This window comes from Vulpes vulpes, chromosome 14, assembly GCF_048418805.1.
Source record: "Vulpes vulpes isolate BD-2025 chromosome 14, VulVul3, whole genome shotgun sequence".
Taxonomy (NCBI): domain Eukaryota; kingdom Metazoa; phylum Chordata; class Mammalia; order Carnivora; family Canidae; genus Vulpes; species Vulpes vulpes.
Genome location: NC_132793.1, coordinates 135,375,945 through 135,400,746, shown reverse-complemented (window position 1 = coordinate 135,400,746; position 24,802 = coordinate 135,375,945). Strand labels below are relative to the sequence as shown.

Below are 24,802 nucleotides of genomic sequence, written 5' to 3'. Positions count from 1 at the left end.
GGGTGCAGTGGTTTCTAACTATGGCTTTAATTTCATTTTCCTAATGAATAATGATTTTGAATGTCTTATTTTTTCATCACAAGTGCACTCCTTAATCCTCATCACCTGCTCCCATGCCCCCTCCACCCCAGCCATCTCCCCTCTGGTGACCATCAATTTGTTCTCTGTAGTCAAGTGTCTGTTTTTTGGTTTGTCTTTATTCCCCTTTGCTCATTTAGTTTCTTAAATTCTACATATGAGTGAGATCATAGGGCCTGACTTTTCAAATTCAGTAGATAGAAGCCAAGACAGACACCGCTGGGAGGCAAATCATAAAATCTGGAGTATATGCAAATAACAGGAGCCCAGGGGCGGCGGGGGGGGGGGGGGGGGGGAGGTAGGGAGAAAAAGGAATAGGTAGTGGGGTGCTTGGCTGGCTCAGCTGGTGAAGCACAGGACTGGATCTCAGGGTTCTGAGTTCAAGTCCCATATTGGGTGGAAAGATTACTTAAAAAGATAAAAAAAAAAAGATAACTGCTAGAAAAATGGCTACAATTAAATAAAAGGAAATGTCTCTGCAGAAAATAGAAGTGAGGTCACCAGGGTGCAGACGAAGAGGGTTTAGGGAGTTATTATGTAGTGGGTACAGGATTTACGTTGGAGACGACGAAAATGCTGTAGGCACAGGTAGTGAGGGTGTTTATACACAACACTCCAAAGGCCTTTAACGCTACTGATTTATACACCTACGAATGGTGAAATGTTATGGGTATTTTACCACAATAAAAAAAATTAATGTCTAATAAACATGTATATAAACCAAAAAAAAAAAAAAAAAAAAGAGGCAGGTCTCCTGTTTGAAGACTTACAAAACTATATGCCAGGCAAACTAATTTAAAAACAAAAACAAACAGACAAAAACCACATACACCCAGGAATATTTTTTTTTAACAGACTTTTTTTTTTTTAAAGGTTCTATTTATTTATTCACTAGAGACACAGAGAGAGAGAGGCAGAGACACAAGCAGAGGGAGAAGCAGGCTCCATGCAGGGAGCCCAACGTGGGACTCGATCCCGGGTCTCCAGGATCACGCCCTGGGCTGAAGGCAGCCCTAAACCGCTGAGCTGTCCGGGCCTCCCTACACCCAGGAATATTCTAATAAAATGTTTGAATTGGAATTATAAAGAATAAAAACCCTCTAAGTTTCCAAACAGACATGAAAACTTGCAAGTGTTTTTATCATTTGGTTTTAATATCTTTTCCACAGACTTGGCAAATTAGGGAAGAAGTTCAGTAAACTCGTCTGCCTTCCTGAAGCTGTATGCAATAGTACTTCCAACTTTAATCTCTGTGACGTGAATTATTATTAAAATGAAACGGCAAGTCAAAAACATCAACTGCTAGCATACTATTGCAGGGTCACAATATAATTTATCATCAAACAGACACTTGAGAATAACACAAGGTGCCATTAATAATTACACTAAGACAACAGGTGTCAACCTGGGCATATGGTCATGCTTAACTATTCAAATGGTTCATTAAATAATCTTTCAAGTTTCCATGCATTTTTAATCAAAGACCTGACATTTTTTTAAGGCCTGTTCTTTCTTATAATTATCTCAGAGTCTTTATTCAGTGGTTTCATAAACAAAAAGGAAAGAATCTATTTTTCTGCTCTGGCATTAAACAGTAAGTCTACGTGTATTTAAATAGCATTTGGTTAAGAAAAACTAAATGGTTTTTTACACCATACTAGATATATGTCTGAAATCCCTAAAAATGAAAAACTCTTTAATAAAGAATGCTTCATCTTATCTTATGAACACACAAGCTCCATGAGAAAGGGGAGCCCATTTTTCAAGGTTTCTATACATCATAAAGAACACTGGACACTTAATACTTATGATACAATAAAAGCAAGTTATTTGGCATTTTAATCAACTAGAGAATGCTCTCCAGGGACCATGCTGAGGTCTTTCCAGAATTTTGAATCTTTGATTTTTTAAAGCTAAAAGTCATGATGGACCTGCTACGTATTAATTGAGAGCATATTTGAGCACCCACTGTGTGCTAGGAATGACACCAAGGACACAGAGATTAGATTCATGCGTCGTATTAGCCCTTGAGGTCTGAAGTGTCAGATGCATGATGGATCCAAACAAAAGAGAGGGTTTTTTTTTTTTTTTCTTTTTTTAAGCGTATTTGAGAGAGCACACACACGCACAGGCCGGAGATGGGGAGGGGGGAGAAGGAGGAAATCTCAAGCAGACTCCCTGCTGACCATGGAGCGCAGTGCAGGGCTCAATCTCATGACCCATGAGATCACGGCTTCTGACACCAGGAGTCAGATGCTGCACCCACTGAGCCACAGAGGTGCCCGACACAGAGTTTAAATGTTGCTGAAATGCAGAATGGTTAAGGGAAAGGTTTCTGAGCTTTGTTTAAAAAAAAAAAAAAAAAAAAAGGCAAGTAGAAATTCAAAGAGCGGGCAAGAAGGGGGAACTCCTTTTAAACAAAGATAAATGCCCCTCGATGGCCTGTTTCTGCTGCTGCATAACCTGCAGCGCAAGCTGAGTGCTCGCCGTGAGCACCTGCAGTGCGGCATGCACTTGCTCAGGCCATTCGGGCGGAGCGGGGCCCTGCTCGGGCCGCAGGCTTCAGGGACACCTGTCCACTAGGCCGCGTCTTAGCAGCCTGAGGGGTGGAAAGTGGCACCTCGAACTTTTATTTTTTTATTTTATTTTTTTATTGGAGTTCGATTTGCCAACATATAGCATAACACCCAGTGCTCATCCCGTCAAGTGCCCCCCTCAGTGCCCATCACCCAGTCACCCTGTCCCCCCGCCCTCCTCCCCTTCCACTACCCCTTGTTTGCTTCCCAGAGTTAGGCGTCTCTCATGTTCTGTCTCCCTTTCTGATATTTCCCACTCACTTTCTCTCCTTTCCCCTTTATTCCCTTTCACTATTATTTATATTCCCCAAATAAATGAGACCATATAATGTTTGTCCTTCTCCGACTGACTTACTTCACGCAGCATCATACCCTCCAGGTCCATCCACGTTGAAGCAAATGGTGGGTATTTGTCATTTCTAATGGCTGAGGAATATCCCACTGCATACACAGACCACAGCTTCTCTATCCATCATCTGTGGATGGACACTGAGGCTCCTCCCACAGTCATTGGACATTGCTGCTGTGAACATTGGGGTGCAGGTGTCCTGCTATTTCACTGCATCTGTATCTTTGGGGTAAATCCCCAGCAGGGCAATTGTTGGGTCATAGGGTGGAAATTTTAATTTGCGTTTTAAATTGTGGCTGTGAATCCGGGTTGCCTCGCTGGAGTGTCCTTGGTCCACCGCAACACGCTGGCTACGAGTCTGGGCTCTAGAGTCAGGCTGTCTGTGCCCAAATCCTGGTACCGTGGCTCACTGGCTGGTGACCTCAGGGACATGAGTAGGCTTCTCTGCCCCACGTCCTCAGACACAAAAGACAGATCGCGATTAGAATGATCTCATTAGGGAAGTGTATGAATTAACCAGTACAACTCTTCAAGCACAAGGCAGGATGTGGCACGCTCAGCAGACATTATCTACCAGTACTGGCCCATATTTCTGATAGATCATGGCTTTTTTTTTTTTTTAACTAATTTGTAGGAGCTCTTAATATATGGTAACCACCACTGTCTTCCCACCCAATCTCCCCAAATCCTTAGGCTGCCAGTCCAAATGCTAAGAGCCACTCCACTAGAAGATATTTGGCAAGCACATTTTAGAAATACTCTGAGGAGTGGAATCAATATTTTTGACAAGGATAGAGCTTACCACTAAGCATAGAATCTAAATAATTCTCCTGGTAAGAAATCTCTCAAGACCTTTTGTAAATTTAGGTGGCTAAGCCACTCTTTTAAAGTAGCTGTTGAAACTCCCAAACAGTCAAGAACACTGATGCACAAAAAGCCATATGATCCCAAGACTATAAAACCAAAGAAACGACTAATATAGTCATTAACAGGCTTCCAGGGCGAACGGCAAACAATGGCACGTGTGCCATCATCACCTCCCTGTCCTGTGCCCAAGGCAGGTCGTGAGTCAGTCCTAGCTCTTTCCTGATAAGCTCACACAACACTACTGCAACGCTACTCCCAACTCTCCGGGCAGACGTTCCAGAAATCTACTTGCCACCCTGGTTCTAGGGCAGAAGTCTCTCATAGGCAACTGAGAACCCCCAAAGGTGCTTTTATCATTCACTGGTGGAGGGATCGTGACCAGGGCCTGACCAGCCTCCTAGGGAGCAGTCAGGGAAGGGCGAGCAGGGAAATGTGTGAAATAGCATGAGGCAGCACACTGGCATCGTAAATATGTGGTCAGACCAGCAAAGCCCTAAACGGGGGTGGGAGGGGGCCACGCCAGCAGGAAAAATAATTGTGTGGCACACCGTCTGCAAGATCCCCATTAAGTCTGGAGATAAAAGGAAAAAACACGGGTCTGTGCATATAAAGTTACGAAGGGCATCTTCCCTATACTAAAGAGAAAAAAGAAAATCTATGTGTCCAAAAGGTATGGGCACCCTGTAAATTCCTCTGAGACTCAGAGATTCACACAAGCTGGCCAACTCATTGAGCTGGGGGGTTAAAAAAATCTGTATTTCTGTAGCAAAGAATAGGGTTATACAAAGAGACGATAGAGTTCAGATGCTAAAAAAGCCTACCAAGATCTTAAAGATGGGACCTCAAGAGATAAAATAGAAATCCAATTAACAGAAAGGGAGCACAAGGTCCCAGTGCTGGGAGTAGCCCTAGGGACTGAGGACAGGTCTCAGCCTGTAAGTGAGGGGCAATTAGCCCGAAAGTGGTGGAAAAAAGGCACACAGACTCCGGAATCGCACAGGCCAGGCGCTAAGGACTGAACAGACCCAACGCCACAGCCCTGCCACCCAGAAAACTGCCCCTGCACTTGCCAGTACGGTGCAGAGGATCAATTCTAATAAAACAATTTCAGCTTCAGGAAATGTGTGTGTAATGTCTGTGCATTTTTAAATATGCCTCTGTGATCCTACTGGGTTTGGTTTGCTTCGGTGGGATATATAAGATCCTAGAACGTTAGAGATTCAAGAGTCCCTTAAAGATCATCTCCTGCAAAACCCCCATTTTACTCTCCAGGAAGGGGAGGGCCTGGAAAATTATGATTGATCTAAGGGTCACAATTCTTCTTGGTAACGAAGCTAACTCGAGGCCCCCATATCCATTCAGTCTCTGTTATTTCCTCCTTCCTGCTGGTCTCTATCAAATCATAAAAATGCCAGTTCCCTGCTTATCCAGCACAACTGTGACATGGAGGTGTGAACCTTCCCTAAAAAATGGAAACCTACCCAAAAGGCAACTGCTTCCCTATGCTGCTAGTATTTCTTTCATCTTAACAGGACAGTTAAGCTTGAGATAGGGTCAATTATTATTCCAGGGTAAAATTTCCAACCTCGAGAACGCAGACAAGAAAAGGACCGATCATTTCATCATCAGTAATACTACGCTGCAGGCCTCAGCGTGACCGCCCAGGCACTCCCAAACCACTCGGCGATAGTAAAATGGGATGTTAAAATCCTTTCCTTCGACAGCTCCTTGGGCATGAGGCGCACCAGGTGAGGATTCTCATTACCTTGTTATCCCATCAGCCAGCTGCCTCTAAAGAAATGGTTCAAAGCGAACAGGTCCCATAACTTTCTGTCCCGCAAAGACGTCACCCCACCCCCACCGCCAAAGTGAGCACCTAAATTGTCGGTTACGTCCTGTAGGGACATAATGCTGAGAATGACAGGCCTAGAGGTCACAGTCCTGGGGCAGAAGCCTGCAAAACGTGTAACTCGAGAGGGCCAATGTGCCTGTCCGTGCTTCAGTTGGCCCACCTGCCAGATGGGGACAATACCATGTCCGTCAAGCGGTTTCAATGACTGAGATGCAGTAGGCGAGGCATTTGGCAGAGGTCCTGGCACGTGAGAGATATCCGAATGTTGGCTGCCATTACGACTTTTCAATCAGGTAAAGGTTCTTATACATAAAGTCACTTCTGAAAGCCAAAGAGCCGTATAGACAGCTTGAGGTCCTCCAGTCGTTGTATTTCCACGTAATTACCAAACCCGTTTAGGGAGAAAGTTAAACCACCGAGAGAAACAGTCTGTAACCATGGAACTCGATCATGAATCCTGTAAGTCTTATCAAAACTGGAAACGGCGGGTCTATCAAACTGTGTCCATCGAAGGCTGAGCAGGGTTTCCCCATGCTCTTGAAAGAGAACGAGGTCACCCAGAATCTCTGCGTTGATTTTATTACCCCACAACATCCCAACGGAAAGACATCCCTAAAAAATAACCCAACCTATACTAAAACAAACTAAAAACAGGCAGCCCAGGTGGCTCAGCGGATTAGTGCCTGCATTCGGCCCAGGGCGTGATCCTGGAGTCCCGGGATTGAGATCCACGTTGGGCTCCCTGCATGGAGCCTGCTTCTCCCTCTCTCTGTGTCTCTCCCTCTCTCTCTCTCTCTCTCTGTCTCTCATGAATAAATAAAATTTTTAAAAAATAAAAAATAAAACTAAAAATAAAACCACTCAGGGTCAGAATTAAAACATGCATTGTTTCATAGACCAGCAGAACAAAGAAATATAAAGGAGCAAGAGACAACCTGCTTGAGCAATATGATGCTCACCTTCCAGAAATATCTTCCAGGCACAAGGGGAGCCTCCTATTCACTGGCTGCAGTGCATTCGACAGCTGCCGCCGCCTACTACCACTTAACGTGCTGAGGCCACACAGAGTGCCTCCATAACCCCCCTCACCTTTGCTCACACAGGGTCAACAGGACACCCAGAATTTAAGAGGTTTTATAATCACTCAAGTGGGGGGCGCCTGGGTGGCTAAGTGTCTGCCTTTGGCTCAGGTCATCATCCCAGGGCTCTGAGATCAAGTCGGGCGTCCTGCTCAGCAGAGAGCCTGCTTCTTCCTCTGCCTCTGCATCTCTCTTGAGTAAATAAATAAAATCTTAAAAAAATAATAATAATGATCACTCAAATGGGAAAAGACGGTAACACTAACGCAAGTACCTAAGAACATTACAAAGCTGAAACAGGGAAAGTCTGACAAAGGTTTTACACTCATGGTCCCAATCTGTGGTTGGCAACTTCTAAGCTGAGCTAATGGACAAGTTTTTCAACTTTACCCCTGAGACAGAGCTCTTTTTTTTTTCTTTCTTTTAGCAAGGAGCCCTGAAAAATCCAGTCGCAGAACAGCTCTCTCGGGTTCTTTAAACAGGCAGTAATCTCAAGTGGACAGGATGGGTCACAGGTTCGGCCTGGACACACCCCCTCCCAGGGCCCCGGGAAGCGTTAGTTGGGGCGACGGCTCTCCGGGCCATGTCCCCGCAGCCAAGCCAGCCATCCCCCCACCCGAGCTTCTGGGCCCAAACCCCGAACAGCCGAGATTCAATCGTTGGGTGGTGGCCATCAGACAGAAGGACCGGGGGACGAGCCACGGAGCAGACTGCAGGCGGGACACCCCAGGGGAGCCGGGCAGCAATGGGCTGCAACTGAAATAAAAAGTAGAAGACAATGGATTCAAGCCATTTTTCAAGAAGCTTTATCATGAAGGAAGAGTGACCCCTCCAACACGGTGCGACTCGGGGGTATTTTGGGGAGAAGACAAAAAGGCATGGCTGTGTATGCCCAGGAGAAACATCACAAACCAGGGAGGAAACTCAAAAACACAAGAAAAACCAGTGCTGGTGTCTCAAGAGGTAGGAGGGGATGGGATCAAGGAAAGGCCGGAGGGAGGCAGCCAGCCAACTCTAACGTGGCTAAGACACTTCTCATTCTCCAATGAAGAGGGGGAGGTGACGCCCTGACCTTGGAGCTTGGGTACTCTGCTTTGCTGAACCCCAAACTCACCCATGATAAATTCACCCCTCGTTAAGCATGATGCCAGGATTCTTCCCCCAGTCCTACTGGGGAGAAAAAATGGTGGGGAAAATGAGACTTCTTTATACGAAGATTTACTGAGTGCTTATGTGCTAGACACTGGAAATAGAAAGATAAATATCACCATCCAGAGTTCACAATCTGGTGAGAGAGTGAGGACTATAAATAGCTCCAACCAGCACGACGGCTGCCCTGCTGTGATCAAACAAGAGGCGGGACCCAGTCGCAAGGAATGAAGAGTGGGCCTAGCATGGGCAAGGTGGGCTGCAAGTCCCATGGTATTGTCACGACTTGAGGATTCTAGTCGAGTCTTGGCCATTAAGGGAGAGTTTATGCTTGGTCTTGCTTAAAACACAAACAAAAGGCAGGTTAAAAAAAAAAAAAAAAGATTAATCTAATAGAAAGCACATTTGTCTTAAACATGGTCCTGGAGATGAATACAGCACTCCTCAATTTCTCTTTGCCTCTTCCTGAGAAAAAAGCTGAGGAACATTGCACAATAAAACAAAGGATGCTTTTAAGTCTTATCTTGATGGGAAATGAATCAATTTAATTAGACTTAGATTCAAGCAGACTTGAAGAAAGAAAAGTTTAACGGTTGCATTAAAGAATCTGTACTACACTTACACCTCTAAGGCCGCTCTAAGCTTCCTTCGATTAAATTGAAGGAGGGTTTAGACCAAAGTGTCATCCCCAACACAATCTACAACCTGCTTTCTGTCCAGCCCCCACTCTGAGGCCATCACAGAAGTGCCTGTGAAATACGTGTCACTATTCCAGGTGCTACAGTTGCAAGAAGGAGCAAAACAGTTTCTGCCCTCCATGGAACAGGCATCTCAGAGGAGGCCAGGTCACATATTTGGAACTATATATCCTAATTCAGAAATATCTTCACAAAGGGAATGAATATAATTCACAACCACATACTGTGCGTTACTCCCTATAGATGCAGGAGGGGGAAGCGGAGGCTAGGGGGGCTCTGATAACCCCAGGGATCCCCTAAGGCTCCCCAGCCTCAGGAGGGGGCATGCTTATGCCTCTCCTGTGGAGACATCTTGGCCTGCAAATACCATTCTCAAATAGGGAGGAAAGGGGGCTTTTTCATGGAGAGCTTGCAATTTTGCCAAAAGATTTCCTTTATGCTCAGGGCACTGTCATCTAAAAAGTTCAAACAAAAATTCTAAAAAGATTCTTAGGGTCTGGATAATTTAGTTTTCTTTGTGTAGAATAGATAATTCTGCAGACCTGCCCCCCTTGAAATTACGAACCACTAAAAAAAAATTCAAATATGCACAATTCAAACACTATGTAATTTCAACTTAAGGCAAAATAAGGAGGGGGTGCAAAAGATGTATTTTTTTTTATTTTATTTAAACCAGGAATGTCCATCATCTGAATTGATAAACAGCTAAAAACAACTAGAAAGGTCCGCTGTATGAGCTGATTCATGCTCACCACCTAGAATAGAGAAAATCTATCTTGGTCTGCCCAACACACCTGTCACTTATCAAGGCAGGAATATGACAAGTTTGCCCACACTCTGGCATCCTTTGTCCGAGCCAGAGCATCAAGAAAATAATTTTTAAAATGTTACCAGACGATTACTGGTCTCTAAAAATCTCAATATCAAGTGGGGAGAAAAAAGTACTAGAAAGCGATAATGTACAGAGAAGGTGGTCAAATACAAACCACCCTTTTGTAAACATGCCAAATTATATTAAACTTCACTAAAAATCACAATGCAAATTAAAATAAGTTCTTTCTATTTTTTTAAACTAGTAAAGACCACCCCCCTTCAAAAAAAAAAAAAAATTCCCAGAGCACATATATACTTGGAAAATTGGGCCCTCTCATACTTTCCTCCATCCTTTTAGATCAATAATGCATTATGATCAAGAAATACTTATTATTAAAAAATATTTATTTTATTTATTCACTTTAAAAGAAGAGAATGCAGGGGAAGAGGAGACAGAGAATCCCAAGCAGACTCATTGCTGAGCACAGAGTCTGTCCCAGGGCTCGATCCCCCGGCACCAGGAGATCATGACCTGAGCCAAAATCAAGAGTCAGACACTCAACTGACTGACTGCCAGGAAATCTCTAATTTAAATCCAAAATAATGGAGGCACCTGAGTGGCTCAGCGGTGGAGCGTCTGCCTTTGGCTCAGGGTGTGAGATCCCAGAGTCCTGGTATCAAGTCCCACATCGGGTTCCCCACAGGGAGCCTGCTTCTCCCTCTGTCTGTGCCTCTCTGTGTCTCTCACGAATAAATAAAATCTTCAAAAAATAAAAATAAATCCACAACAATGGATTTAAGGTACACTAAGTGATCTGTCGCCTGCTCCACCCCAGTACCAGGCCCTCAAATACTAGTTTGGACAAATGCTTGCTGCGGTTAAGCCCTTTCACTTCACTCAGTGCCACAATACAATGCTAAAACCTTACTGTCCTTAACCCCAAGACCGGATATTAAATTCACCTTTCAGCACATCACTCTCCCTGCCACCTTATAAATGTTCATCTTTCTTGTCTCCTATAAATACGGCCCCCTAAAGCTCTCAGCTATCTGTCCCAAAAACATCTCTTGATTTTCACCCATCTTTGCTCCACTTAAAACAGTCCTTCCCTCCCATGTGAGGCAGCTGCCCTCAATTTGTTCCTCTGTTCATTCTTCTACTTTTGCTGCAGTGGAGAACAGCTGGTCAAGATGGTTAACCCTCAGGTCACTAGGCTACTAGACAACAGGTTCTCAATTCAAGTGACATCTGAATCACCTGCAGAGCTCTGAAAAACACCAGCATCCAGGCCTCATTCTGAAACAATTAAATCAGAGCATAGGTCTGTGTCCCAGGCATCTGAACTTTTCATGCTCCCTGGTGATTCCACGCAAGGTTGAAAACCTCAACAACAAATTCACCATCCAGGTTATACAGGAAGGTGGAGACAGCTGCTCCCATCGGCCCCCAGGGATGGGATGCAGGGCCTGGGGCATCATTCACACAAACATGACCATTGCCTTTACAGGTCACGGCATGGAAGTTCTCGGGAAAGAACTGCCATAAATAATGGAAGTGATTATGTACTATAAGAGATCTGAGACGCACTAGGTTGGGTAAAGGTTTTGTACCTGGCGAGTGGACGTGAAGGGAAAGCAGTGATGGTCACTAAACAAAAAAGTCTATCAGCTCCTTTAGCAAGGTTTTCCTAAGCCAGTCTTAAAAATTTCCCTTTAGAAACACCTGTAAGAATTTCTACAGATCCACCAGTTACCCCTCTGCTATCTCTAGCTCTCTTGGCAGAGTGTAGCAACAGAGTGAGATGCCGGTTGAATCATAACAAAAAGAGCCAGATGGTCATGTCTAACCTGGGAAAAGTAGGATAGCTACTGTCAGATTAAGGGCAAGACCTGGAGTTCCAGAAAGGAATGCAAGCATACAAGACTGGGATAAAACTGATCTAATGGCTAAAGGAAAAGTCATGCCCAGAAATAAAAAGTCACATAAGCCCACCTAAGTCTATAACAAGCATAGCAGACTGAATAACTCTGTTGAATGAGTGCAAAACCAAGCAATTTTTAAAGTAATAGGAATCACCAAAAATTCCACCAGAGCTCCACAACCCCCTACAGAACTACCAATGGGTCAATGGCGAAATCAAAGAGGAAATCAAAAAACTACTGGGGACAAATGAAAATGGAAACATAACGGTCTAAAAACTTTGGGACACAGTGACAATGGTTCTAACAGAGAAGTTTATAAGACACAGGCCCACTTCAAGAAAAAAGAAAAATCTCAGATAAATCCAAACCCACACCTGAAGGAACTAGAGAAAACAAAAACAACCAAAAAAAAAAAAAAAAAAGCCCAAAGTTAGAAGAAAGGAAATAATGAAGATAAAAGTAGAAATAAATGAAAGAATTTGAAAAAGGCAATAGAAAAGATCAATTAAACCTACCACCTAGTTCTCTGAGAAAATTGATAAGCCTTTAGTAAGACTCATGAAGAAAAAAGGACTCAAATAAAATCAGAAATCAGAGAGAACTAACATCACAGAAATAAAAAGGACTGTAAGAAACTAAGACAAAAAAATCATATGCCAACAAATTGGATAACCTAGGAGAAATGGTTAAACTCCTAGAAACATACAACCTTCCAAGACTGAATCAGGAAGAAACAGAAAACCTAAAGAGTACTAGTAACAGAAGTCAATATGTAATCAAAAAACTCCCAACAAACAAAAGTCCAGGACCACACAGTTAAACAGATATAGTCCACTGAAAATTTAAAGAGTTAATACCTATCCTTCACAAACTATTCCTAAAATTAGAAGAGGAAGGAAGGCTTCCAAATTCATTCCACAAGTCCAGCATTATCCTGGTACCAAAACCAAACAGAGACATCACAAAAGAGAAAAAAAAAAAGGTGGGGGGGGGGGAGGAAGAGGAGGAAGAGAAAAAGAAAAGTACAGGCCAAATCCTAGATGAACACATGTACAAAAATCCTCAACAAATTCAAAATTAGCAGACTGGATCGAACAATTCATTAAAAGGTACATTTACTGCAATCAAGTGGGATAAATTCCAGGAATGTAAGGATGGTTCAACATCCACAAGCTCAATCAACATGATATACCACATGAACATGATACACCACATTTTGTTTTTGTTTTTGTTTTTGTTTTCTCTAGTTCCTTCAGGTGTGGGTTTGGATTTATCTGAGATTTTTCTTGTTTCTTGAGGTGGGCCTCTGTCTTGTAAACTTCTCTATTAGAACCACTTTCACTGTGTCCCAAAGTTTTTAGAACCACTTTCACTGTGTCCCAAAGTATTTTTTCTTTTTTTTTTATACTAAAAGAATAAAGATTTTTATTAAGCATTGTAAGTTGCATTCGATAGCCTCCAGAACACCATGCCACGACCCACCTACAATCAGTCAGACCCAACAGCAGTTCATTCTTGCGCAATCCATGAGTTAGGGCAGAACTCCCTTCAACTTACAGTAATCCTACTCAGGTCTCACGGGCAGGGACTGGGGAATTACATCTCATTTCTGATCTCTAATGTATGATGAAGAGCATTAGGAGAATTACATGAAAACGAATAAGAAGTGATTCTGATTTCAAAGTACATTGTTTGGAAACAGTAACAAAAACATCAAAATGATAAAAGTATACCTGCTTCTACGAAATTCTTGATGGGAAAAGTTCTCAAGAACTCTCATATTATCATCCCATACATGCAGAAAAAACATTTGCAAAGTACAATAACCATTCATGATGAAAATTATTAAGAAAGTGGGTTTACAGGGAACACACCTCAGTACAATGGAGGCCATATATGACAAACCCACAGCCAACATCATACTCAGTGATGAACTGAAAGCTTTTCCTCTAAAATCAGGAACAAGGTGCGCCTGGGTGGTTCAGCCAGTTAAGCGTCCAACTCTTGGTTTCAGCTTGGGTCGTGATCTCAAGGTCGTGAGATGGAGTCCCACATCAGGCTCTGTGCTCAAGAGGATGTCTGCTTGAGCTTCTCTTTTCCTCCTTCTTCCTCTGCCCCTCCCTCACTTGTGCTCACATGCACGCATGCACACTCTCTAAAATAAATTTTTGGAAAAACTACATACTACACTTACCAAGATGCAGAGTGATTTACAGTATTGTTGAATCACTATATTGTACACCTGAAACTAATATAATACTGTACGGTAATTATACTGGAATTAAATTTTTAAAAAACTATCCTACAAAACTTTGGCAATCAGAAGAGTACAATACTGACATAAAAATACACATAAATCAATGAAACAGAATAGAAAGCCCAGAAATAAACCCATCCTTATAAGATCAATTAATCCACAAAAATAAGTGGCAGAAATATACAATGGGGAAAAGACAGTCTTTTCAAAAAAACGGTATTAGGAAAACTGGGTGGAGAGCTACATGCAAAAGAATGAAACTGAACTGCTTTCTTACACCACACACAAAGATAAATTCAAAATGGAAGAAAAATCTAAATATAAGACCTGAAGCCATAAAACTCCTAAGACAAAGCATGGACAGTAATGTCTTGGACAATGGTCTTAGTAAATTTTTCTGGATATGTCTCCTCAGACAAGGGAAATAAAAGCAAAAATAAACTAAACCAAACTAAAAAGTGTTTTGTACAGCAAAGGAAACCATCTACAAAGTGAAAAGGCACCCTACGGAATGGGAGAAACGTTTGCAAATTGTATATCCAATAATGGGTTAATATCCAAAATATATAAAGAACTCATAAAACACTCAAAAAAAAAAACCCTAATAATCCAATTAAAAGTGAGCAGAGCAGCTGGGTAGGCATTTTTCCAAAGAAAACATATGGGGGAGGGGGGGGCGGAGGGGGAGGTGCCAGGTGGCTCAGCGGTTTAGCGCCGCCTTCAACCCAGGGTGTGATTCTGGGGACCCACGATCAAGTCCCATGTCGGGCTCCCTGCATGGAGCCTGCTTCTCCCTCTGCCTGTGTCTCTGCCTCTCTGTTTCTCTCATGAATAAATAAGTAAAATCTTTAAAAAAAAAAAAAAAAAAGAAAAGAAAAGAAAAAGAAAGAAAAACATACAGAGAGCCAACACATGAAAAGATGCTCAACATGACTAATCATCAAGGAATGCAATCAGAAACACAACATGATGTCACCTCATACCTGTCAGAATGGCTAGTTATCAAAAGACAAGATATAATAAGTGTCGGCAAGGATGCTGAGAAAAGAGAACCCTTGTGCACAGCTGGTAGGAATGTAAAATGGTGCAGGCACTATGGAAACAGTCAGGAGGTGGCTCAAAATGTTAAAAATAGAAATACTATATGATCCAGTAACTCCATTGCTGGGTATTTACCCAAAGAAAACAAAAACACAAAATCAAAAAGATATATGCACCCCTATGCTTACTGCAGCATTATTTACAGTAGTCACAACATGGAAACAACTTTTAAATTTTTAAAAATTTTAAATTTTAAATTTTAAAATTTTTAAATTTGTCCATCAACAGACAAACGGATAAAGCTGTGGTATATATACACAAAAAAGTATTACTCGACCATAAGAAAGAATAAAATTTTGCCATTTACAGCAACATGGATGGACCTAGAGTATTATGCTGAGTGAAGTCAAAGAAAGACAAATACGATATGATTTCATCCTACGTGGAATTTAAAAGAAATAAATGAACAAAAAAAAACAGAAACAGACTCAAATACAGAGAACAAAGTGGTGGTTGCCAGAGGAGGGATGAGCAAAATAGGTGAAAGGGATTAAAAGGCACAAACTTCCAGTTATAAAATATTACATGGAATGAAAAGTACAGCATAGGGAATATAGTCAACAATATCGTAATGAATTTGGTGACCGATTACCACTATACTTAGTGCGCTGAGCACTGCACAGTGTATGAAACTGTCTAATCACTATGTTGGGTACCTGAAACTAATATTGCATGTAAACTATACATTATTTTTTTTAAAAAAATACACTACTTCAGTGAGTATCAAATACTTTAGGAAAAATACTTTTCCATTTTATATCTCTTCAAATCAAGATCACCTTGAAAGGCTGTATGTTTTTCCTTTTCTTTCCTGGTTTTAACCTCAACGAGTTTGTTTTTTTTTTTTAACTTTCCCTTTTATTAAGGATTTATAAGATTACAGTTCATCGGGGAACACAGTTTCTTCCTATATATAATTTATATAGTTTCCTTTGTATTTTTAAACCAATGAAATGAATAATGAAACCCAAATATTAGCTGCCATAAGAGAATGCGATAAATTTATTAAAGCTGGATACTAGAAACATTAAAAGAAAAAGAAATGCCACTAGAGAACAGTAAATACCTGCAGTAGATTCTGGTCTTTGGTCAGACCCTGCTGTATGTGGGAAAACACAGATTTAAGCCTGGGCTTACAGCTTACAAATAGGAAAAAAAGGAAAAAGAGGACCAGAGTGTTGGGGATGGGGGAGAGGAGGAAATTGTTCTGAATAATCTTAGACCAATCCCTTAGACTTTCATTTTGTTCCCTTTAGACCCTGTCCAGGAGGGATCTGAGGGCAGGACATGCTTCCCTGGGTGACGAGCCCATGGGCTCGACATGGTACTAAAGGCTGCCAAGACACACACGTGCCTTCCGGGAGGTGCCCTCCACATCTCTGTTCCCCCCACGCTGACATTCCCTTACCAGGCATGAAAAATTTCCAAAAAGTTTAGTCGTGAAGAAAAAAAGAAGAAAAGAAAACCACGGCTTGGGAAACGATGCTTACTTTCTTTAAAACTCTCTCCTCAGACTAAAATTGTGTGCATTTGAACATAAATGTAAGCCAAACCACACATAAAGCATTAAAATTACATTAAATTTTAAAATAAATTTAGTCAGCAACAATTAAAACCTCATTGACCAAGTATGCATCTATCGTCGCTTCCCTATCTTTGCAAAAACTGACTTAATAAGCTACTGAAATTTAACGGACTCTGTATCCTAATTTTTGTCTGTTTATGGAAAAAAAATGTTGACACAACAATAAACAAGTTGTGTTCTCTGGACTTAAGATTCCTCCACAGGAATACAGCCAATATAGAAAACAATGGCTTTCACACATGCAGCTAAATAGAAAAAAAAAAAAAAATCACTGATTACGCTAAAACTTTGCACTGTCATTTTCTAACTTATTTTAAGGAGCTTTTACTTCTGGTTGTATTTTTTTGGGGCGGGGAGGGAGGGTGGCGTGGGGGTTGCCTGTTTTTTAAAACCATCTTTACAGGCTCCTGGGAAAAGCAGCTGAACTGGAGCAAGGATCTCCAAAGGCTCCTGTGTTCTTTTGTTCCTGGCATTTTAATTTCTGGTTTATTGCCAAACCCACCAACTCCACTCATACACTCCTGATGCTGGAGCACTCCAAGCAGGCAAGAAGCAACAAGATTCAGAGGCTGGGTCACGTAAAACCTTCCCATCATATTGGAAAAAACTTAAGATTTGCATTCATGGACCAAATGCCTAAGTCTGCCCCAAATCCTGCAATCTTTCTGAGCAACCTGCCTCCACACTGGTGTGTGTGTGTAGTCAGCACACACATAAGATCACTTACATCAAACTAACTGTAAAGGGCACCTGGTGGCTTAGTAGGTTCAGCTGCCAACTCTTGATTTTGGCTCAGGTCAGGATCTTGGGGTCCTGGACAGAGCCCCGGGTCGAGCTCCGCCCTCAGCAAGAGTTGCTTGAGACTCTCTTGTTCCTTCTCTCTTTGCCCCTCCCCCCGACTTATGCACACTTGTGCATGTGAGCTCTCTCTCTAAATAAACTTTTTTTTTTTAGTGTAACTGTAAACAGATACAATAAACCCTTCTTGCATTGGGGACCCTACAGCCATGAAATGCTGACCTAAATAAAGAATTGTCCTCATTTGCCATAATAGAGTAAAAATCTGCATTCACATCCCTCCCCCATCCCTCCACTTGTCCTCTTGTCCCACCATCCGGTAGGTATCATCTTTGTGGGTATGATTCTTGTCAATCACGTAGAGTAGCTACGTTCCCGGCCATACTCCAGGCACTGGACTACGCCAGGTTTCGCGGTTCTTCAAGGGTATCAGCACACACTTTAGAGGAGAGCAGTACCAAGTGTCACACAAAGTGACCTGGGAGCACAGACAGTAAACACCACCCGGGTTCAGAGAAGGGATGGATCAGAAGTCAGAGGGCGAGAGAAAAGCTTGCAGCGGTTGAGCTGGATTGTGAAGAACCCAGAATTTACCAGGATCGGGACTCGAGGCAAGAGTGAGGGACCTACTCAGATGTACAGGGAACCCGGCCCAAACCTGCTGGGGGGGATGATGCGAGGCAATCTGGCCCAAACTCTACTGGGGGGACGGTGCGAGAACGTTGCATTAGGCAGAGACTTTGTCCATAGGACCGATCCTCAGATGAAAAAAATCTGGTCTTATTTTTATCCCTGAACACTCTTAGCACTGAGCATAGTGCCTACAATATGCACAGCACCCCAGGGTATGCACAGCACCCCAGGGTATGCACAGCACTCCACGGTATGCAGTGCCCCACAGAATGCACAGTGCCCCAGTTGCACAGCACCTACAGTGTGTGCAGTGCCCCACCATAAGCACAGTGCCTACAGTATGCTCAGTGCCCCACAGTGTGCAGTGCCCCACAGTATGCACAGCGCCTCTACAGTGTGCACAGCACCCCTACAGTATGCACAGCGCCCCACAGTATTCACAGTGCCCCACAGTATGCACAGCACCCCTACAGTATGCACAGCACCCCTACAGTATGCACAGCGCCCCACAGTATTCACAGTGCCCCACAGTATGCACAGCACCCCTACAGTATGCACAGCACCCCTACAGTATGCACAGCGCCCCACAGTATTCACAGCGCTCCTACAGTATGCACAGCACCTACAGTATGCACAGCACCCCAGTGTGCACAGCACTCCTACAATATGCACAGTGGCCCACAGTATGCACAGAGCCCCTACACTATGCACAGTACCTACAGTATGCACAGTGCCCCTACACTATGCACAGCACCCCACAGTATGCATAGCGCCCCTACAATATGCACAGTGCCCCTACAGTATGCATAGCGCCCCACAGTATATGCACAGTGCCCCTACAGTATGCATAGCGCCCCACAGTATGTGCAGTGCTCCTACAGTATACACAGTGCCCCACAGTATGCAGAGCCCCTACACTATGCACAGCGCCCCACAGTATGCACAGCGCCCCTACACTATGCAGTGCCCCACAGTATGCAGTGCCTACAGTATGCATAGTGCTCCAGTGTGCACAGCACCTAGTGTGCACAGCGCCCCTACACTATGCACAGCGCCCCACAGTATGCACAGTGCCCCACAGTGCCTGCACAACCTGCACCTGCGCTTGCTCCCCCCACCGCCCCCTACTCCCTGCCCCCCCCCTCCATCTCCAGCCTCCGCATCTCCCAAGCGGGGCACCCGCTCCTCCCTGGGCGCTGCACACGCCGTGGCTCCGAGGACCCGTCCTCCCGCGTGTCCCCGCGGCGCCAGCTCCCGAGCTGACCCCACCACACCTGGTCATGAAAGCCCGGTCGGGGTCCCCGGCTCAGGGCACCGGCCCGCACCGCTACCGCAGCCCCGGACGCCTGCACTCGGCCCGGCCTTCCTGTCCCTCGGGCGTGCTCACCCGAACCTCTCCAGGAAACACGCAGCTCCCACCGACCTCAACTCTGCAGGCTTCCTAAAGCATTTAAACAGGCGGCAGCACAGGCTTTAGGGCTTAATTACAGACATTCTGCAGTTGTTCCCTAAATGCTGCCTTTGTGCAAGACCTCCCTTCCAACTAGGTGTAGGTTTCTAAACAATCCGAGCATTCCCTTTCGTCTACCTGACACTGAGCCGGGTGCATGCACTGGCTGAGGACTGATGATCAGGTCTCCGATGGGGGAAAAAAAAAAAGAGTATCGCTTTTTAAAAAGTAAAAAACCAAAACCCACACATCACTTTGTGTGGAACAGTCTGAGAAAAACCTGGACTTTCCCCTAAAGTATTAGACAAATCATAAATTTCTTTAAAAAAAAATCCTTTACCTAGAATCACTATGCAGCATCATGGGGGGGTGGGGGGAACCCTCACACACTTCTGAAAAGCAAGGCTAAATTTGTAAAACTTTGTATCACTGAAGTCTTCATAATTGTTAACACTTAAAATGTCGAGCTGTACTTCAAAACACAAGACTAATTTATATTTCGAACAAAAACACTGAAAAGTTAAATTTTCATTCAATCTGGGTATAAAAAAAGGGGGGGGGCAGGAATTAAAGAATTTAATTCTTTAATACCAAAGATCTACCAATGATCTAGGAAACCAGTGTGGTCAAGCTGAGGATTTCTCCCGGGCCTCCCCACAAACACAGCTAAATAAGAAAGTACGTGTTGTTTGTTCCCTACGGTAGCTGAAGGGTCCGAGCTCTTGGCTATGCTGACGTCCAGTTCATCCACTAGGTACAAATGACCTTATTTCCATTATTTAAAAAAAAAAAGGAAAAAGAAAAATTCTGTCCCGTTCATTTTCTTTGCAGCAGCCACATCACAGCTCAGCTGAACACGGCCACACCCAAGGGATTAAAATTAAAACCAGAGAGACTTCCTGTCCTTGACCTGGCCCTTACAGGCACCTCTCTGACCACTCCAAGCAGTGGACACTTGCCCTTCACATCTTAGCAACGTCAACTGCACAGCCCAGCACAGCCAGCACCACTGCCCTCTGGAAGCCTGTGGGCACACCTGGGGGTAGGAGGGATGGGGAGGCGGGTCTCCCCCCCATCCCCTAAATCGTACACAGTTCCCCATCTCATCCTCCTCGAATTGGCTCAGGATCCTCAGATCCTGGATCCTGACAACTATGTCCCAAGGGGCCTTGGCTTGCCCACCTCAGTTTCTTTTGCTACATGTCCACCCCAGTATTAGAGCATTTACCATATTGTTCTGAATTCATGAATATTTCTCTCCCAATACTTGTAATTCCTGAAGAAAGACCAAGTTTTTATTTATATTCTACAGTGAGTTGAAGAGTATGCCCCCAAGAGAGGCCCAAAGTTCTCACCCCTGGTGCCTCTGAAACTGACCTCACTTGGAAATAGGGTCTCTGCAGATGTAATTAAGTTAAATGTCCTTAGATGAGATCATCCTGGGCTTAGGGTCGACCCTAAAGTCAGTGACCGGTGTCCTTGTTAGAGGAAGGACAATATTTGAAACACAGACTCACGGGAAAGAAGCCACCTTAAGACAGAGGCAGAGCCTGGCACTGGGATCCCACAAGCTGAAAGACCCTTTGCAGAAAGCGCGGCTCTGATGACCCCGTGACTTCCAGGGCTGCCTCCAGGGCTGTGAGAAAAGAAATTTGTTTTATGCCACCAAATGTGTGGTAATTTGCCACACTCCGAGGAAACTAAGACCTAGTCTAAACCTCAGTGCCGCCTGCTACCTAGGAAACGCTACACACACACACACACACACACACACACACACAGGGAACTAGGAAAGAGGAAGGCCAGGGGGAAAGATGAGAAAGCATCTGAACTGCACACAGGACAGCAGGGCCATGGACCTGCCGCTCAATCTCTTTGGGAACTTGGGTCACTTAAGTGCGCATGACTCTGATTTATTCCCTAGTAAAATGAGGGGGCTGGTCCAGAAGACCCTGTACCAGGTCCGAATTATCTTAACCCAACTGAATCCAGAACATCAGCTGATCCTTAAATCGCCGATAGGTCCTTCCCATTCATTAAATTCTATTAATTTCATTTTCCTCTCGAGAGGTTTCAGGCGGCAAGAAATATTGGATTAACGTGACTTTCCAAAGGCACCTATATTTTAATCCGTTCGTGAAAAGTTCACTGACAAATAGTCTGAAAATACGCTCAAGAGGGATTTTCTGTGCCACCACCTAAAAATCTGCAGAGCAAAACCAATTCACAGATAGCTGATTGAATACAGCTGAAACTGTTGACATTCTGGGGAAAAAAAAAAAAAAAAAAAAACTCGACCTAAACTTGAATCAGCTGGAGCGCCGCTGAACCCAAATGCATGATGACTAATTTCCGCAAAGTTATAAAGGGATCCCTCCAACACAGGGCTCTTCTTTTTGAGACTGTAATTAAAGGTCCCATACCCCAAAATTTCCACTTCAAAGAATCCGGCTACGAAATAAATAAATAAATACAGCTGCTGCCACTACCAAATGGTCAAGCGTCAGTAGAGGAGTCAAACAAAAACTATCTGACCCCTTTTCACTTCTCCAAAGACAGAAACACAGTTCTCCTGTGTTCAGAACCTTCCTTAATTTAAAAAAAAAAAAAGAAAAAAGAAAAGAAAAGAAAAAAAAGAAAAAAACAGAAAGAGGAGAACGAGGGTGTACTGAGATTTATCCTCCCCTACCCATACATCCTGCTTAACTGGGGTCACATTAAAAACCCCGTTTTAAGCTTCTCCGGGGTCACCCTGCTCCCCTGGCCTTCGCGTTTTTGATTCTTCTTTAGGAAACTTTCCAGCCAGAAGAAGGCAGAGGGCCGGGCCGAGGGGCTCCTATCTCAGCTCCACGAAAGACCCATCGGAAACGAACTTTACCGCCCGATTCACCGTCGGGAAGAGGCCTCCAGGCGCCCGGCTGGCGACACGGGGCCGTGAACCCGGGCACGAATGGGAGTTACGAGCCCAAAATCGCTTCCTTCCAGGTGGGAAACAACCAGGCAGCCCCGCGCTGGGAGGCTTATCCACAAGCCCCGTTTCAATCCCAAAGTCCTCGGGCTTTCGAACAGGAGCGCAGGAGCGCACGAAACCCGGGCCGGGCGGGAGGGTGCCCGCTCACCTGCCCTTCTCGCCCTTAGAACAACCCCGGGTTGAAAGGTGCTTTCGCGGGGAGCGACAGGCGGGGAGCGCCCAGGGGCCCGGCAGCTGCGGGCGCGGGGGGTCGAGCGCCCCGTCACCCGTCGTGCGCACTGCAGGTGGGGGCCCGCGGGTGGGGGCTCGCAGGTGGGGGGCCCGCAGGTGGGGGCTCGCAGGTGGGGGGCCCGCAGGTGGGGGCCCGCAGGTGGGGGGCTCGCAGGTGGGGGGCCCGCAGGTGGGGGCCCGCAGGTGGGGGCCCGCAGGTGGGGGGCTCGCAGGTGGGGGGCCCGCAGGTGGGGGCCCACAAGTGGGGGGCCCGCAGGTGGGGCTCCCGCAGGTGGGGCTCCCGCAGGTGGGGGGCCCGCAAGTGGGGAGCAGCAGGTGGGGGCCCGCAGGTGGGGCTCCCGCAGGTGGGGGCCCGCAGGTGGGGGGCCCGCAGGTGGGGCTCCCGCAGGTGGGGGACCCGCAGGTGGGGAGCAGCAGGTGGGGGCCCGCAAGTGGGGGGCCCGCAGGTGGGGAGCAGCAGGTGGGGACCCGCAGGTGGGGGCCCGCAGGTGGGGGGCCCGCAAGTGGGGGGGCCCGCAGGTGGGGCTCCCGCAGGTGGGGGGCCCGCAAGTGGGGGGCTCGCAGGTGGGTGCCCGCAGGTGGGGAGCAGCAGGCGGGGGGGGGCCCGCAGGTGGGGCTCCCGCAAGTGGGGGGCCCGCAGGTGGGGGCCCGCAGGTGGGGCTCCTGCAGGTGGGGGGCCCGCAGGTCGGGGCCCGGCGCGGGGGCGGGGCCGGCGCTCGGGGAGCCCAGGCGCGGACCGGGAGCCCCGTCGCGGGTCCGGCGTCCCTGGCATCCTCACGTGGCCCCGGGGCTGCCGGCCCGCGCGGACGCCGAGCCCCGCGGCGGAGCCAGCGCACAAAGCGCGGCCCGGGGACCCCGCTCCGAGGGGGCGCCCGGGAGGGCCCGGCGCGAGCGCTACTCACAGGGTGACCGTGCGGTTGGGCAGCGTGTCGGGGGGCAGGACCTGCGCCAGCTCCAGGCTGCTGCACACCACCTTGCCCTCGGCGGCGCCCGCCCTGCCCGCCCCCCGCGGCCGCCCGTCGTGCTTGCAGCCCGGGGGCAGCGCCGCGGCCCCGCCGCCTCCTCCCGGCAGCGCCAGCAGCGCCAGCAGCGCGAGCGGCAGCGGCAGCGGGCGGCCCCGCCGGCGTCCGGGCGGCTCCATGCTGCGGGCCGGGGCCTAGCGGGCCGGGCGGGCGCTCGGGCGGGCGGGGGCGGGGACGCGGCGCGGGGCCGGCGGCGCCCGGGGCCTCGGGGCGGCCGCAGGACGGGCCCTCCTCGGCGCCAGCATGCTCCTTTGTCCGCCGCGGCCGCGCTCGGCCTGGGGGAGCCGCGGGGTCACGGCCGCTCTCGGGCCCCGCGGGAGCGCCGCCTCCTCGTCCTCCGCCGGCGCCGCCTCCCCCGGCCGCTGCCCGCGGCGGCGCCTCCCGCCTCCCGCCCCGCCACGCCCCTCGCCACGCCCCTCGCTACGCCCCCGCCCCTCGTAGCCACGCCCCCCGGTGCCGCCCGCCCCTCCTCCCCGCCGCCACGGGCCCTCGCCACGCCCCAGCCACGCCCCAGCCACGCCCACGCCCCTCCTGGCCACGCCCCCTCGGCGCCGCCACGCCCCTCCTCCCCGCCTCCCGCCGCCGCGGGCCCCTCGCCACGCCCCCTCCCGCCGCCCCGCCCACGCCCCGCCCCCTCGGCCCCCTCGGCCCCCTCGGCCCGCCGCGCAGCAAGCCCGCCCCGGCCCCCGCCCCGGCCCCCGCCCCGGCCCCCGCCCCGGCCCTCGCCCGCGCGGGAGTCGGGAGTCGGGAGTCGGGAGCCGGGAGCGCCCCGCCGGAGCCCGGGAGCCGGCGCCGAGCGCGGAAGAAAGTTCTACTGCAAACTCCAGCCACGGTGTCCGCCCTCCCTCGCGTGCGTCCGCCGCCGCGGACAAAGCCGCCCCGTGCGCCCCCCCCCCCGCCCCGGGGGCCGGACTGAGAGGAGCCGGAGGGACTGGGGGACGGACGGGACGGGGAGACGGCCCCCGACGGGCTGTACCTCCGCCCCCCACGTCCTGCCCCCAGGGGCTGCCCTCTCCGTCACCCCCCAGCATCCTCAGGGCACGGATGCCCCTGCCAGCCTCCTGCACCACCTGCTGTTGAATCACACTTTCACGGGGTGCATCGCAGCCCCCCCCCCCCCCCCCCAGCGATTTCACGCCTTCTCTTGGAACACGAAGTTTCATTTGTCCCACATGCACCCGAGCAAGGCACAGGCCCCCCCCTCCTGGAACCTGGACTCTCAGGAGCTGCTTCTGGCCTTCAGCAACTCCAGCTGGGCTCCCTGGGAAGGATGCATGGGGGGGGGGGCCTGGACCAGCAGCCCCTTTGAAAGAAACGTTCCCCTGACACCCGCAGATACCGGAGTTGTGACCAGTTAGAGCAGTGATAAT

General features: G+C 47.5%; 1 protein-coding gene across 1 annotated transcript in view; it reads right to left on the bottom strand.

Annotated features, from left to right (window-relative positions):
• ADGRA3 (adhesion G protein-coupled receptor A3) overlaps window positions 1–23,661 on the bottom strand; it is a 121,737-nt gene extending 98,076 nt beyond the window's left edge. Inside the window, exon 1 of the mRNA XM_025997277.2 lies at window positions 23,313–23,661. Coding sequence (XP_025853062.2) covers window positions 23,313–23,551 — 239 coding nt within the window. The 5' untranslated portion in view covers window positions 23,552–23,661. The remainder of the gene's footprint in view (window positions 1–23,312) is intronic.
• Window positions 23,662–24,802: the final 1,141 nt, after the last annotated feature.